This window comes from Oncorhynchus masou, unplaced genomic scaffold, assembly GCF_036934945.1.
Source record: "Oncorhynchus masou masou isolate Uvic2021 unplaced genomic scaffold, UVic_Omas_1.1 unplaced_scaffold_938, whole genome shotgun sequence".
NCBI classification, from domain to species: domain Eukaryota; kingdom Metazoa; phylum Chordata; class Actinopteri; order Salmoniformes; family Salmonidae; genus Oncorhynchus; species Oncorhynchus masou.
In genome coordinates this window covers 216,699-234,325 of record NW_027015869.1, presented here as the reverse complement: position 1 = coordinate 234,325, position 17,627 = coordinate 216,699, and the positions used below count along the sequence as shown (strand labels likewise).

Below are 17,627 nucleotides of genomic sequence, written 5' to 3'. Positions count from 1 at the left end.
TGAGAGAGACTGATACACTGTGGTCGGTGTGAGCGAGACTGATACACTGTGGTCGGTGTGAGCGAGACTGATACACTGTGGTCGGTGTGAGAGAGACTGATACACTGTGGTCGGTGTGAGAGAGACTGATGCACTGTGGTCGGTGTGAGAGAGACTGATACACTGTGGTCGGTGTGAGAGAGACGGATACACTGTGGTCAGTGTGAGAGAGACTGATACACTGTGGTCGGTGTGAGAGAGACTGATACACTGTGGTCGGTGTGAGAGAGACGGATACACTGTGGTCGGTGTGAGAGAGACGGATACACTGTGGTCGGTGTGAGAGAGACTGAGATCCAGTATGAGGGAGAATAGGTTACAGAAATTGAGTTGAGTGTTTTACTGAGTAGAACATCAATTTACAATCGCCAATCTTTTTATATCATTTTTTAAGAGAAATAAGGCAGGCAGGTTGTCTCTGGCCCACCCTCCAGGTGGAGTGGTGATAATGCACTATTAACGTTGGAAACCAAACATCAATAAACTCCACCGAAGAATACGTTTACTAAAATAAAGTATGGTGGATAGAGTTCACTCAGGCTCCGTTTACAATTGAAAACAATTTGGGGGGGAAATTATCCGTTCTAATCTACTTCACTCATGGACTTTAATTGAACCATAAAAATAACGTGACTCCATAAAAACACCCCACTTCAATTTAAGTGACTTCGTAGCAGGTAGGTAAAGCATTTTCATAACCTGCTACATTAATAATCCTAACCTGCTGGGTAAAGTCGTTGCTGTATTGAAGTGGCGTGTTTTAGGTAGTCCCACAAAAAACGTGTTGTCTCTGATCTGTCGATACTCGATTGCCCTGGCCTGTGACTGAACGCAACAAAACCGGAAGTTGCTGCTCTGCTACTAAAGATGGTAGCCAGTTAAGAATCGAGCAAATTAGTAGCTTTCAAGCAAGACATTCATCTCAATATAAAACATACAGCGCCGTAGAAAATGACCTTTAGTCGAAACTGACGAGACATAGCCTACCCGCCTTTCAACGTGGGAGAAAACGGAGGACAGAGACGTGCTAACTACGGAGTTGGCTTTTCTACAAGGAATCTGGTCAGTTGGCTAGCTTTTGTTCAACAACAGCTTTAGCCGGATTTATGTTTTTGTGCCCTTATGAACGACGAATGTTTAGTCTCGTTATGGCGGTAATGTTACCAATTCAAGTTTCGTGAGGTCCAAACAAACCCGGCATTGTGAGTATGACACGGAAGTTTATGCCCAACTCGTACTTGGTAAAGGTAATTAAAAGATATATATATTTAACGTTAGCAGGTCTGATATTGCTCCGTTTTAAAAGATACATAGCTCAAATGAACCATAACGTTATTTTTTTCTTCATGTCGATGTCTTTTAAACGTCGTTATGAATTGCTCCAAAAAATTATACCGGATGAAGTTTTGTAGATGATTAGGTTGCGGCCATGTTGATGACGTCATTAGTCCGTCTGAGTTCAGTTCTTTACATCGGCGGAGTGTTTAGCTGCCAAAACTCAATTGCAAATGGACAAATGGCAAACATGATATTGATTTATAATTCCTTTTCCTAACTGGTATGCATTTCCTAAAATTGGTATTTTCATGATTGAGTATGCATATTGTCTGCCAATTTGCAAAATAATTCGCAAAGTGTGTTTGATATTTAAGTTCCACGGTACTATCCAGTACAGCACGGATACATTTACATTTAAGTCATTTAGCAGACGCTCTTATCCAGAGCGACTTACATTTGTAAATGGCTTAAATGACAAATCATTTATCATGTTTACCATTTCATTTCCTTGTTGTGATAGCAACAAATGTGAATTGTTTTGAGCTCAAGAAAAGGGCGCCATTAGGCCTCCGCAGTGGCGCAGCGGTCTAAGGCATCGCAGTGCTAGCTGCATAACTATAGATCCTGGTTCGATACCGGGCTCCGACTGCGACCGGGAGACCCATGAGGCGGCGCACAATTGGCCCAGCGTCATCCAGGTTAGGTTTGGCCAGCTGTTTGCGCTATCATCATTTGAGATAGGTGTAGCGTGGTTCATTCTGCATTGTGTACTTTTAATTAGGACGCTGAAGGTCTGCTAGTAGAATTATTTTTATTTGCCCTGCACACGAAGAGACAACACACATTATGTTAACCATTGGCGCAGTCCTAGCTCTCAGGTACCTACGCAAGCAACATGGACACTCACTCAAACACTGTCCCAAGTACTCACAAGTTACAATAGATGCTAGTTAGCGAGCTTTAAAACGTGTAAACATAAATCTTTATATTATCCACATTGTAACAAACTTATGGTAGCGTAACAGTACATTGTGTAGGGTCTACAGGGTCTACAGTCAATCACGGACTACAGGAAGAAATCCAGCCCAGTCACGGACCAGGATGTCTTGCTCCCAGGCAGACTAAATAACTTTTTTACCCGCTTTGAGGACAATACAGTGCCACTGACACTGCCTGCAACGGAAAAATGCGGTCTCTTCTTCACTGCAGCCGAGGTGAGTAAAACATTTAAATGTGTTAACCCTCGCAAGGCTGCAGGCCCAGACGGCATCCCCAGCCGCGCCCTCAGAGCATGCGCAGACCAGCTGGCTGGTGTGTTTACGGACATATTCAATCAATACCTATACCAGTCTGCTGTTCCCACATGCTTCAAGAGGGCCACCATCGTTCCTGTTCCCAAGAAAGCTAACTGAGCTAAACGACTACCGCCCCGTAGCACTCACTTCCGTCATCATGAAGTGCTTTGAGAGACTAGTCAAGGACCATATCACCTCCACCCTACCTGACACCCTAGACCCACTCCAATTTGCTTACCGCTCAAATAGGTCCACAGACGATGCAATCTCAACCACACTGCACACTGCCCTAACCCATCTGGACAAGAGGAATACCTATGTGAGAATGCTGTTCATCGACTACAGCTCGGCATTCAACACCATAGTACCCTCCAAGCTCGCTCATCAAGCTCGAGACCCTGGGTCTCGACCCCGCCCTGTGCAACTGGGTACTGACTTCCTGACGGGCCGCCCCCAGGTGGTGAGGGTAGGTAACAACATCTCCTCCCCGCTGATCCTCAACACTGGGGCCCCACAAGGGTGCGTTCTGAGCCCTCTCTTGTACTCCCTGTTCACCCACGACTGCGTGGCCACGCACGCTCCAACTCAATCATCAAGTTTGCGGACGACACAACAGTGGTAGGCTTGATTACCAACAACGACGCGACGGCCTACAATGGAGGAGCTGAGGGCCCTCGGAGTGTGGTGTCAGGAAAATAACCTCACACTCAACGTCAACAAAACTAAGGAGATGATTGTGGACTTCAGGAAACAGCAGAGGGAACACCCCCTATCCACATCGATGGAACAGTAGTGGAGAGAGTAGCAAGTTTTAAGTTCCTCGGCATACACATCACAGACAAACTGAATTGGTCCACTCACACAGACAGCATCGTGAAGAAGGCGATCAGCGCCTCTTCAACCTCAGGAGGCTGAAGAAATTCGGCTTGTCGCCAAAAGCACTCACAAACTTCTACAGATGCACAATCGAGAGCATCCTGGCGGGCTGTATCACCGCCTGGTACGGCAACTGCTCCGCCCTCAACCGTAAGGCTCTCCAGAGGGTAGTGAGGTCTGCACAATGCATCACCGGGGGCAAACTACCTGCCCTCCAGGACACCTACACCCGATGTTACAGGAAGGCCATAAAGATCATCAAGGACATCAACCACCCGAGCCACTGCCTGTTCACCCCGCTATCATCCAGAAGGCGAGGTCAGTACAGGTGCATCAAAGCCGGACCGAGAGACTGAAAACAGCTTCTATCTCAAGGCCATCAGACTGTTAAACAGCCACCACTAACATTGAGTGGCTGCTGCCAACACACTGACACTGACTCAACTCCAGCCACTTTAATAATGGGAATTGATGTGAAATGATGTAAATATATCACTAGCCACTTTAAACAATGCTACCTTATATAATGTTACTTACCCTACATTATTCATCTCATATGCATACGTATATACTGTACTCTATATCATCGACTGCATCCTTATGTAATACATGTATCACTAGCCACTTTAACTATGCCACTTTGTTTACATACTCATCTCATATGTATATACTGTACTCTACCATCTACTGTATCTTGCCTATGCTGCTCTGTACCATAACTCATTCATATATCCTTATGTACATATTCTTTATCCCCTTACACTGTGTATAAGACAGTAGTTTAGGAATTGTTAGTTAGATTACTTGTTGGTTATTACTGCATTGTCGGAACTAGAAGCACAAGCATTTGGCTACACTCGCATTAACATCTGCTAACCATGTGTATGTGACAAATAAAATTTGATTTGATTTGTAACATTACCACGGTTTTATATTGAACAATTATGGAGCCAAGGACAACATACCTTGCAAGCTGAAGGTCAGGCAAAAGAGAACAATAAGAGGGTACGGAAATAGATATCCCGCGATGGACCAAACCAAAATATACAAAACTTTTACAATTACATGTATGTACAATATTGATATGAAAAAGTGTTTGTACTTCAAAGAAAAACATTAGCTATGCAGCTGTAATTAATTTAAAAAAAAAATACAATAAATTATTAACATCCTTGAATTGGTCCTTGTGTGCAACTTGGTGCATAATCAAAATCAAATCAAATGTATTTATATAGCCCTTTGTACATCAGCTGATATCTCAAAGTGCTGTACAGAAACTCAGCCTAAAACCCCAAACAGCAAGCAATGCAGGTGTAGAAGCACGGTGGCTAGGAAAAACTCCCTAGAAAGGCCAAAACCTAGGAAGAAACCTAGAGAAGAACCAGGCTATGTGGGGTGGCCAGTCCTCTTCTGGCTGTGCCGGGTGGAGATTATAACAGAACATGGCCAAGATGTTCAAATGTTCATAAATGACCAGCATGGTCGAATAATAAGGCAGAACAGTTGAAACTGGAGCAGCAGCACGGCCAGGTGGACTGGGGACAGCAAGGAGTCATCATGTCAGGTAGGCCTGGGGCATGGTCCTAGGACTCAGGTCCTCCGAGAGAGAGAAAGGAGAGAATTAGAGAACGCATACTTAGATTCACACAGGACACCGAATAGGACAGGAGAAGTACTCCATATATAACAAACTGACCCTAGCCCCCTGACACAAACTACTGCAGCATAAATACTGGAGGCTGAGACAGGAGGGGTCAGGAGACACTGTGGCCCCATCCGAGGACACCCCAGACAGGGCCAAACAGGGAGGATATAACCCCACCCACTTTTCCAAAGCATATCCCTCTAGTGGTGTGGGGGCTATCTTCAACCACCAACGTACCATCCTGAGACAAGGCTGAGTATAGCCCACAAAGATCTCCGCCACGGCACAACCCAAGGGGGGCCGCCAACCCAGACAGGATGACCACATCAGTGAATCAACCCACTCAGGTGACACTCCCCTTCCAGGGATGGCATGAGAGAGCCCCAGTAAGCCAGTGACTCAGCCCCTGTAATAGGGTTAGAGGCAGAGAATCCCAGTGGAAAGAGGGGAACTGGCCAGGCAGAGACAGCAAGGGTGGTTCGTTGCTCCAGAGCCTTTCCGTTCACCTTCCCACTCCTGGGCTAGACTACACTCAGTCATATGACCCACTGAAGAGATGAGTCTTCAGTAAAGACTTAAAGGTTGAGACCGAGTTTGCATCTCTGACATGGGTAGGCAGACCGTTCCATAAAAATGGAGCTCTATAGGAGAAAGCCCTGACTCCAGCTGTTTGCTTAGAAATTCTAGGGACAATTAGGAGGCCTGCGTCTTGTGACCATAGCGTACGTGTAGGTATGTACGGCAGGACCAAATCAGAGAGAGAGGTAGGAGCAAGCCCATGTAATGCTTTGTAGGTTAGCAGTAAAACCTTAAAATCAGCCCTTGCTTTGACAGGAAGCCAGTGTAGAGAGGCTAGCAATGGAGTAATATGATCACATTTTTTGGTCGAGTCAGGATTCTAGCAGCCGTATTTAGCACTAACTGAAGTTTATTTAGTGCTTTATCTGGGTAGCCGGAAAGTAGAGCATTGCAGTAGTCTAACCTAGAAGTGACTAAAGCATGGATGAATTTTTCTGCATTTTTGGACAGAACGTTTCTGATTTTTGCAATGTTACGTAGATGGAAAAAAGCTGTCCTTGAAACAGTCTTGATATGTTCGTCAAAAGAGAGATCAGGGTCCAGAGTAATGCCAAGGTCCTTCAGTTTTATTTGAGATGACTGTACAACCATCAAGATTAATTGTCAGATTCAACAGAAGATTTCATTGTTTCTTGGGACCAAGAACTAGAATCTCTGTTTTGTCCGAGCTTAAAACTAGTAAATTTGTCACCATCCACTTATGTCTGAAACACAGGCTTCCAGGGAGGGCAATTTTGGGGCTTCACCATGTTTAATCAAAATGTACAGCTGTGTGTTGTCCACATAGCAGTGAAAGTTATCATTATGTTTCCGAATGACATCACCAAGAGGTGAAATATATAGTGAAAACAATAGTGGTCCTAAAACGGAGCCTTGAGGAATACCAACATTTACAATTGATTTGTCATAGGACAAACCATCTACAGAGACAAACTGATATCTTTCCGACAGATAAGATCTAAACCAGGCCAGAACTTGTCCGTAGACCAATTTGGGTTTCCAATCTCTCCAAAAGAATGTAGTGATCGATGGTATCAAAAGCAGCACTAAGGTCTAGGAGCACGAGGACAGATGCAGAGCCTCGGTCCGATGCCATTAAGATGTCATTTACCACCTTCACAAGTGCTGTCTCAGTGCTATGATGGGGTCTAAAACCAGACTGAAGCATTTCGTATACATTGTTTGTCTTCAGGAAGGCAGTGAGTTGCTGCGCAACAGCCTTTTCTAACATTTTTGAGAGGAATGGAATATTGGCTTTTTCAAGAGAGGCTTTATTACTGCCACTTTTAGTGAGTTTGGTACACATCCGGTGGATAGAGAGCAGTTTATTATGTTCAACAGGAGGGCCAAGCACAGGAAGCAGCTCTTTCAGTAGTTTAGTTGGAATAGGGTCCAGTATGCAGCTTGAAGGTTTAGAGGCCATGATTATTTTCATCATTGTGTCAAGAGATATAGTACTAAAACACTTGAGCGTCTCTCTTGATCCTAGGTCCTGGCAGAGTTGTGCAGACTCAGGACAACTGAGCTTTGAAGGAATACGCAGATTTAAAGAGGAGTCCGTAATTTGCTTTCTAATAATCATAATCTTTCCTCAAAGAAGTTCATGAATTTATCACTGCTAAAGTGAAAGTAATCCTCTCTTGGGGAATTATGCTTTTTAGTTAGCTTTGCGACAATATCAAAAAGGAATTTCGGATTGTTCTTATTTTCCTCAATTAAGTTAGGAAAAATAGGATGATCGAGCAGCAGTAAGGGCTCTTCGGTACTGCACGGTACTGTCTTTCCAAGCTAGTCGGAAGACTTCCATTTTCTGGAAGCTTGCTTCAGAGCTCGGGTATTTTCTGTGTACCAGAGAGCTAGTTTCTTATGAGAAATGTTTTTAGTTTTTAGGGGTGCAACTGCATCTAGGGTATTGCGCAAGGTTAAATTGAGTTCCTCAGTTAGGTGGTTAACTGATTTTTGTCCTCTGGCGTCCTTGGGTAGACAGAGGGAATCTGGAAGGACATCAAGGAAGGGGAACAATCGAGGGGAACAACGTCACACTGCTACATTGGCAACAGCAGTAAACATCAGTTGTACATGTAATTTCAGATACTTGAGGGTAGCCTCACGTTATCTCAATACAAATGACACATGTTGTTTACTTGGCTAGGTAGCTACGTGCCAAATGGATCTAGCTTACCCTCACGTAGTTATTTTTTAAATTGATTTTACCTTTATTTAACCTCCCTTACAGCATCACATGCCCTCCACCTCTTCCACATCATCACACATTACAGTGTAATGTCCTGCTGAACCACCAGGGGGCACTAGAGACAAGGATAAGTGTCCTGCATCGGGTTCCTACAATGTTAATTAAGGATTCCCCCCTTTTTTTAATTTTCGCCTAAAATGACATCCCCAAATCTAACTGCCAGTAGCTCAGGCCCTGAAGCAAGGTTCTGCATATTCTTGGTACCATTTTTTAACTTTTTTTAAAAACTTTTATTTAACCAGACAAGTCAGTTAAGAACAAATTCTTATTTTCAATGACGGCCTAGGAACAGTGGGTTAACTGTTCAGGGGCAGAACGACAGATTTGTACCTTGTCAGCTCGGGGGTTTGAACTCGCAACCTTCCGGTTACGAGTCCAACGCTCGAACCACTAGGCTACCCTGACTATGAGTTTAAAAGAGGATGCTATTAAAACCAAATAGTTACAAACATTTATTTAACAATCCCCTGAAAACGGCACGTAGTTGTCAAGGGTTTTAGTGGAGCTGAGGTCCCCTACCCCCCCCCCAGCAGCCAAATGGAACGCCCGCACCGTATTGTGACGTTTTTATTGATTAGGACCTGTTGAGGATAGTATCTTCTGACTGGGGGAGGGGTTTTTATTAAGAGGCCTGACGTTTGCTCTCAACATTAACACGCATCGCTTGCAGTACGTATTTGGGAACGTAGTGTATCTTTCATATCAGCAAAGAAATATCTATTTTTTTAAACGTTTAACTGAGTACATATCGTTTTGTAGGGTTATGGTTCCCACACGGCCGTGTCTTCATGTTTACATCGCTTGTTGTACTGAGGGTTCCCACGCGACCGTGTCTTCATGTTGACATCGCTTGTTGTACTGAAGACAGACGGAAGACCTTGGTGGGCACCTGTGCTAATTAGCTATCTAACGTGCTCTGGACACCTGTGTGTAAGTATCTGGGGAGGAAGTGTAGTTCTTCAACTGGAGGCACACGCAGCGTCTGGATCTGGGCCAAACTGCTACAGGAAGTCTAGCATTTTTTTTGTTGTTGAAAGATTCTTTCTCGCTGATTAGAAGTAGTTGCATTAGGTAGTTGGATTAGGTGATGAGAAGAGTACACTGGTAAATAAATGTTGTAAATAATCATATTACACTATCAATACTGCGTATTAATACTGTGTTGTGATGTTTCATTCTTCTACTTCAGGTGTATGGACTTCCTGCTCTCTTCTACTACTACAGGTCATCTAAAGTGTATGGACTTCCTGCTCTCTTCTACTACTACAGGTCATCTAAAGTGTATGGACTTCCTGCTGTCTTCTACTACAGGTCATCTAAAGTGTATGGACTTCCTGCTCTCTTCTACTAATACAGGTCATCTAAAGTGTATGGACTTCCTGCTCTCTTCTACTACTACAGGTCATCTAAAGTGTATGGACTTCCTGCTGTCTTCTACTACTACAGGTCATCTAAAGTGTATGGATTTCCTGCTGTCTTCTACTACTACAGGTCATCTAAAGTGTATGGACTTCCTGCTGTCTTCTTCTACAGGTCATCTAAAGTGTATGGACTTCCTGCTGTCTTGCCATTGACTGCATTGTTGTTGTTCCCACCAGCAGGACAACATGAGTGGAGAGAAGCAAACATTGTTGGATGAAATCGAACAGAGTTTACACTGTCTAACCAAGGACAATTTACGATACCTGTGTGAACGCTGTGGAATAGATGGCTCCCAAGTTAAAGGAAAGAACCATCGCTCATTGCGACGTAAAATCATGGAGGAAATGTGGGAAAATGCAGATTCAGTGAAATCGGAGGAGCAGGGAATGTCTTGGTTACTCCGACTGAAAGATGACATCAGTAGGATACAGGAAGAATCTACTGTGGGACCCATGAGTCCCAGCCAGTCTGATGACGATGCTACAGACTGTGATGAGGAATGGGACATGGAAAACAAGGAACGGTGTCTTAGCAACGGGCTGGAGGCGGAGTCAGCTCCAGAGAACCACACCCCAGAGCAGAGGCAGAGGGGTGTGAGTATTTTCCCAGAAAGGCAGTATTTCCTTGATTCCGCCATTCTCTGGACCTCCTGTTATAAATTAATTTGGAGGAGAAAGTCCAAGGAGGAACCTCAGGTCGTCTCCTTAATGCATTTTATAGCAGGAGGCCCAGAGAAGTGAGAGGAGTCAAGGAAATACTGCTGAGACTTGAGGTTTCTGAATGACTCGATCAGTAGGAGAGTGTTTCCTTCCTGATTTATACTGGCTCCCTTTGTGTGGTTTTCAGGTCCTGCCTCTCCCACCCGCCTCCCCTCTCCCCGAGTCCCCAGGTCCTGCCTCTCCCACTGGCACATTGGGTTTGAAGAGGGTGTCTGTGCGGCTGGTTGACTGCAGGAAAACACTGGGGCTGAGTGGAACTACGAGAGGAGGAGAAGAGAAGGGATATGGAGATTCAGATTCGATGTCATCAAGTAGGAACAATGGTGTGTATTAGACTACAATCTGCTTCTGTAGCAGTTCATTGATTGGTCAATATTTATTCATTGACCTATATTTGCTAAATGTAACTATTCAGTGTTGTATAGCAGCTCATCTGTGTTGGATGGGGAAGATACTTTAACACTAGGTCATTGTTAAGTACTTTGGTACATGTGAGGAACCTTAACTTCATGTCTTTGTTTCACAGGGGACAACCCCAACGGTCACTCGCTCAGTGGGAGGGTCTTATCATCTGGGAAGGCTCCAGGGTTGAAAGTGATCCAGCGACCTTATAGGTGTGATGTATGTGAGAAGAGTTTCACTCAATCAGGAAACCTAAGAAGACACCAAACAGTACACACAGGAGAGCGACCATACGTCTGTCCTATATGCGGAAAGAGTTTCCTTTGTCAGGAACACTGTCTAGACACAAGAGAACACACACAGGAGAGAAACCATATGGCTGTCCTGTATGTGGAAAGCGTTTCCGTACGTCAGGACAACGGATTATACACAAGCGAACACACACTGGAGAGAAACCTTATAGCTGCGATCAATGTGGGAAGCGTTTTACTCAAGCCTGTTCCCTGACTGAACACAAGCGAACACACACTGGCGTGATGTTCCACTGCTCAGACTGTGAGAAGAGCTTCCCTACATCAGTGAAGTTGAAACGGCACCAGCAAACGCACACAGGAGAGAAATCTTATCGCTGTGATCAATGTGGGAAGGGTTTTGCGAGAGCTTATTCCCTGACTGAACACAAGCTAACACACACAGGAGAGAAACCATATGTCTGCGATCAATGTGGGAAGAGATTTACTAACTCGGGAACACTGACTTTACATCAGCCAACACACATGGGAGAGAAACCTCGTAGCTGTGCTATATACAGCTGTAAGCACTGTGAGTGGAGTTTCGCTCATTCAGAAGACCTAGCAAGACACCACCAGAGAAAACACATGTGGGAGGGTATTCATGTCTGTGATCAATGTGGGAAGAGTTTTGCTAGTTCTGGAGACCTGACTATACACAAGCGAATACACACAGGTGAGAAACCATATGTTTGTGATCAATGTGGGAAGAGCTTTGCTAGTTCGGGAAACCTGAATATACACAAACGAATACACACAGGTGAGAAACCATATGTTTGTGATCAATGTGGGAAGAGCTTTGCTTCATCTGATTCCTGACTAAACACAAGCGTATCCACACCGGGAGAGAAGCCTTACAGTTGTGAACGGTGTGAGAAGAGATGTGTTTCCAAAGGAGAGTTGAGAACGCACCAGCTCGTACACCCCAGAGAGAACTCTCTTTTCCTGTGTGATCGATGCGGGAAGAGCTTCACACACATGGGATCCCTGAATGTACACATGCGTAGGCACACAGGAGAGAAACCCTACCGCTGCGATCAATGTGGGAAGAGCTTTATTCAGCCAGTAGAATTGAAAATGCACCAACGAGTGCACACTGGAGAGAAACCCTACAGCTGTGATCTATGCAGGAAGAGATTCGCTCAGTCAGGACTGCTGACTGTACACAGGAGAACACACACTGGAGAGAAACGTTATAAATGTGATATATGTGGGAAGAGATTCGCTCAGTCAGGAAACCTGAGGAGTCATCAGAAAACCCACACGGGCAGAAAGAGAACTCGCAAAGGCGGAGAGAAAATCCCCACAGGCGGAGAGAGAAGTCAAACAGACGGACTGAATCACCACCACACCTCCATCCTCTCAGCCATCAGTTCTCAGCATCCCTCTGTGGACTCTGGGTAAACATCACAGGATCCCCTCTGTATTGACTCTGGGTAAACATCACAGGATCCCCTCTGTATTGACTCTGGGTAAACATCACAGGATCCCCTCTGTATTGACTCTGGGTAAACATCACAGGATTCCCTCTGTGGACTCTGGGTAAACATCACAGGATCCCCTCTGTATTGACTCTGGGTAAACATCACAGGGATCCCCTGTATTGACTCTGGGTAAACATCACAGGATCCCCTCTGTATTGACTCTGGGTAAACATCACAGGATCCCCTCTGTATTGACTCTGGGTAAACATCACAGGATCCCTGTATTGACTCTGGGTAAACATCACGGGATCCCCTCTACTGGCTCTCTGTATTTAGATATATATATATATATATATATACACCCTAAAAGGGCAGGATGCATCATTCACTAGAGTGTCTTGTCAAAATCGGAGCAGTAGTGTCAGATAATCGCGTGTGACAGACCTAAAAATGTACAAACGGGATAAACAGATAAACATGGTGCTTTCAAAGGGGGGGGGGGGCGACGACGACAAGGTCAATACGTTCCAGATGAGGTCATGACGTTGGTGATCTATAACGGCTGAACCGTGATGCAATAGGGGGTGTGTTCCTACGCTTGGACGTTGCTGACGACTGACAGCTCTTACAACGCCTGGATAGGTATTTCACCTGTCAACTGACCAACCACACATTGTTATAGCCTGGTGAGGAGGAGGAGGAGGAGGAGGAGGAGGAGCTCTGCAGACCGTGTCCTGAAGTAGTTTAGCCGCGCTCTGTAGAGTAGCTATTTTCTCAAGGAACTTGTGACATTCCTGGATTTCTCGTTATATTAATGAAGTCTGATTCAATCAACAAATACGATTGTTCGTTTTGTTAACAACAACAACAAAAAGGTTAAGGGTCCAAGACTGTGTACATATCTGGTGGCTGTGTTGCAATATCACTACATATCCCATTGTGCTAAGTAGGGAGAGGCCTAGTGGTTAGAGTGTAGGGGCGGCAGGGTAGCCTAGTGGTTAGAGGGAGGGGCGGCAGGGTAGCCTAGTGGTTAGAGCGTTGGACTAGTAACCGGAAGGTTGCGAGTTCAAACCCCGAGCTGACAAGGTACAAATCTGTCATTCTGCCCCTGAACAGGCAGTTAACCCACTGTTCCCAGGCTGTCATTGAAAATAAGAATGTGTTCTTAACTGACTTGCCTGGTTTAAATAAAGGTAAAAAAAAAGGCTGCCCGTTGTCACAGTTCCAAGACCAGTCAGAAACGTCCAGCTAAACCCCTACGTCAATGACGTGGATCTTTAAACTGATCTTAGGTCTGTGTTAAGTAGCAAAAAAACAAACAACAGATGGCTCGAACCAGTCATGACGATTCAACAAAACAATAAATCCTTTCAACTTACTTTGTCTCTGAACTTACAATAACTAGTTTTATATATTTAATTTTAGTATTTGCCTCATGACTCCTGCATACTTTGTTGACTACAAACTTTCTTTACCTAACTGTGGGACAGGCTGTTTGTTCCCACTGACTCTCTATGGGTTACAGACTCCTGGCCTCCCATCCTATTCTAACCACCTCTCGCCAGTTACGGTATTCATGTTACCTGATGAAATTGCTGTACAATATGATCTTGTTGCTATCTGATGCACATTCAGATGTCATAAATCAGCACCGCAGAGCTCTCCCTGTCCTCTGCCGTGCCTTGATCGTATTACTGTTGATGATATCTGGAAATGTGCATGTACAGCCTGGCCCATCTACTGTTGCTAGCCACAATTGGGCTCTGATATCTGCTTCACTGATTTCTGCTCTCGTAAAAGCCCGGGTTATCTGCACGTTATTAACACTAGAAGCGTATTACCTACAATGGATCAATTGAAAGTGTTGGTTCACAGCTCCAATCCAGGTGTGTTGGTCAGTACTGAGACGTGGTTAAGGAGTGTTTTGAATATTGATGTTAACCTTTCTGGTTTGTTGTGGAAATTTCCTTAATTACCAAATGATGAGAGAGCAAACCACACACCAGTCAGAGTTATGCTTAATCTTCACCTTTTAATAATAATTAAGCTTTTGCAATAGTATTTTGACTTTCAACAGTTCAGTATCTCTAATGAGAAGTTGAGTGGTCAACATAATGGCAACTGGGATCCTTTTATAGCAAAGATCCACCCCCCCCTAGACGACATGACAAACCCCACGTCTTAGGAACTTACACAAAGAAAGACTTTACTTCAGAGAGGAATATCCCCTAGCCAGACAGCATTGGCTATAAATTATTGTTCAGTTTGGTCTCCTAAACAAGGCTCTTATCTCGTTCTTGGTACAAAATGGTACCAAGACATTACCCCCACCCAATGATATATATCAATTGTCATTTTAGACACTCCCATCCCAAATACAACCAATTCTGGACAAGCTCACGGAGAGGAAAGTGAGCCTCGATCAAGATAGGGGCAACGAGAGATGGAACATAGAATAGTTCCAGACACTGCCATCCTTCTCTCCCCCCGATGGGAAAAGTAGGGAGTGACTGGCACACAGACATTGTGGAGCCAAGAGATAATTGGTTCCCCATCAATCATTACTTCACATGGTTTAACATATATACATTTACACATGATGACAAGCTTGACCTCTCCCCTCTCTGCGGGCCAAGTAACTTCACCCTGACAGAGAACAGATGACTGCAAATGGCCACCACTATAGTACAACAAGATACATTCTGATGAGAAGTAACTCACAAGCATATAATGAAAATAAAACATCTTATCTATGTTACCCAACTAATTCTGATTAATCCCCAACAGGTTAGAACCTTTTTCGGCAAGACAGATCTTCCAAATGTGGGGAGTGCTCGGTTGTCTCCAAGTCTGTCCCCAAACAATCTGATTTGCTGGTTTTAAGCATTAAACTTTCAAATAGCTCTATGTTGACTGTGGTTGGATGTTGTTGTCCTCCACCGGCATCGACCTGTACCCTACCTGCCCTAAGATCTCTCTTGGTCCCTTACACTAAGTCTGAATTTGTCCTGCTAGGTGACCTAAACTGGGACATGCTTAAACCACCACCTGTTTGTGTAATGGCTGCTCAGTGAAACGGCCTGTCCTGATTTGTCATAGACGATTGCAAAAAAAAAAAAAACTTCTTAATGCCTTCCTTCATGAACTGGCCTCTGTAAAATGGTATAGAATCAGCATGATTCCCTCTGTCGAAGACACTTGGACCTTCTTTAAAAATATATATTTTCAGTGGTATTGTTAACAAACACATCCCCATACAGAAAATGAGAATTAAAATGGTAACCCTTGCGGAGTTGCTCCACCTCAAGAAATGGATTTGTGACGGGCTCCGGCACACGCATACTGGCTCTCGTTCAGGCAAATGAGAAATAAGTGCACTCAGGCTATCCGGAAGGCCAAAGTTAGTTACTTTAAGGAGCAATTCCCTCTGTGGGTTTAACCCCAAGAAGTTCTGGAGAATAAACCATCCTCACAGCTGCCCATGTCCCTTAATGTTGATGATGTGGTTGTTACTGACAAGAAGCACATGGCTGAGCTCATTAATCACCACTTCATTAAGTCAGTATTCCTATTTCACTCAGCCATGCCTCCTTGCCCCATCCAACATTTCCTCATCTCCCACCCCTTCCAATGCGACTGTCCCCTACACGTCTCCTTTTTCCCCTGCCCCGCTACAAAGTTTCTCCCTGTAGGCAGTCACTGAGTCCGAGGCGCTAAAGGGGCTCTGAAACTTTACCCCAAAATAACATCTGGGTCAGATGGTTTAGACCCTTTCTTCTTTAAGGTTGCTGCCCCTATCATCGCCAAGCCTCTGACCTTTTTTAACCGGTCTCTCCTTTCTGGGAAGGTTCCCATGGCTTGGAAGGCAGCCACAGTTTGTCCTTTATTTAAAGGGGGAGATCAAGCTGATCCTAACTGTTATAGGCCAATTTCTATTTTACCCTGTTTAGAAAAAGTGTTGGAAAAACTTGACAATAATCAACTGACTGGCTTTCTGGATGTCTATAGTATTCTCGCTGGTGTGCAATCTGGTTTCCGATCAGGTTATGGATGCGTCACTGCAACCTTAAAGGTCCTCAATGATGTCACCATTGCTCTTGATTCTAAGCATTGTTGTGCTGCTATTTTTATTGACTTGGCCAGAGCTTTTGATACACGGTAGGTCATTCCATTCTTGTGAGCCGGCTAAGGAGTATTGGTGTCTCTGAAGGGTCTTTGGCCTTGTTTGCTAACGACTGTTCTAAGAGTGCAGTGTATAAAGTCAGAATCTGCCACCGGTGTGATTACTACCTCTGAGGGTTTAGAGCTTGAACAATTACTTGGGAGTATGGCTTGACGGTACACTGTCCTTCTCTCAGCACATATCAAAGCTGTAGGCTAAAGTTAAATCTAGACTTGGTTTCCTCTATTGTAATCCCTCCTCTTTCACCCCAACCGGCCAAACTCACCCTGATTCGGATGACCATCCTACCCATGCTAGATTACAGAGACATAATTTATAGATCGACAGGTAAGGTGTTAGATGTTCTTTACCATTCGGCCATCAGATTTGCCACCAGTGCTCCTTATAGGACACATCCCTACACTCTATACTCCTCTGTAAACTGGGCATCTATTTATACCTGTCACAAGACCCACTGGTTGATGCTTATTTATAAAACCCTCTTAGGCCTCACGCCCCCATATCTGAGATATCTACTGAAGCCCTCATCCTCCATACAACACCAGTTCTGGCAGTCACATTCTGTTGAAAGTCACCAAAGCGCACACATCCCTGGGTCGCTCCTCTTTTTTAAGTTCGCTGCAGCTAGTGACTGGAACAAACTGGACAGATTTATCGCAATCTCATCATTCAAAGACTCAATCATAGACGCATACTGAGTTGTCGTTGCTTTGTGTAATGCCCTTTGTGCTGTTGTCTTTGCCCAATAATGTTTGTACCATGTTGTGTTGCTGCCTTGCTGTGTTGTTGTCTTAGGTCTCTCTTTGCTGTGTTGTTGTCTTAGGTCTCTCTTTGCTGTGTTGTCTCTCTTTGCTGTGTTGTTGTCTTAGGTCTCTCTTTGCTGTCTTAGGTCTCTCTTTGTTGTGTTGTTTCCTTTATTTTTTTAAATCCCAGCCCCTACCTCCAGGTGGCCTTTTGGTAGGCTGTCATTGTATATAAGAATTTGTTCTTAACTCACTTACCTAGTTAAATACAATAAAACATATGCATATCCTTGCTTCAAGTCCTAAGCCACAGGCAGTTACATTTGGGTATGTCATTTTATAGGGCAAAATTGAAAAAAGGGTCCGATGTTAAAAATGAACCTGAATCTAGAAAATGAATGGTGATGTCGCTTCTGCACACTGTAGACTCCATTCTGCAGCAATCTTCCAGTCGATGACATGCACACAGCCATTGGTT

General features: G+C 44.4%; 1 protein-coding gene across 1 annotated transcript in view; it reads left to right on the top strand.

Moving 5' to 3' along the window:
- The first annotated feature begins 887 nt into the window (after positions 1–887).
- LOC135538300 (zinc finger protein 572-like) overlaps positions 888–17,627 on the top strand; it is a 22,242-nt gene continuing 5,502 nt past the window's right edge. The window contains exons 1-4 of the mRNA XM_064964206.1: positions 888–1,101; positions 9,568–9,981; positions 10,235–10,430; positions 10,634–10,834. Coding sequence (XP_064820278.1) covers positions 9,574–9,981; positions 10,235–10,430; positions 10,634–10,834 — 805 coding nt within the window. The 5' untranslated portion in view covers positions 888–1,101; positions 9,568–9,573. The remainder of the gene's footprint in view (positions 1,102–9,567; positions 9,982–10,234; positions 10,431–10,633; positions 10,835–17,627) is intronic.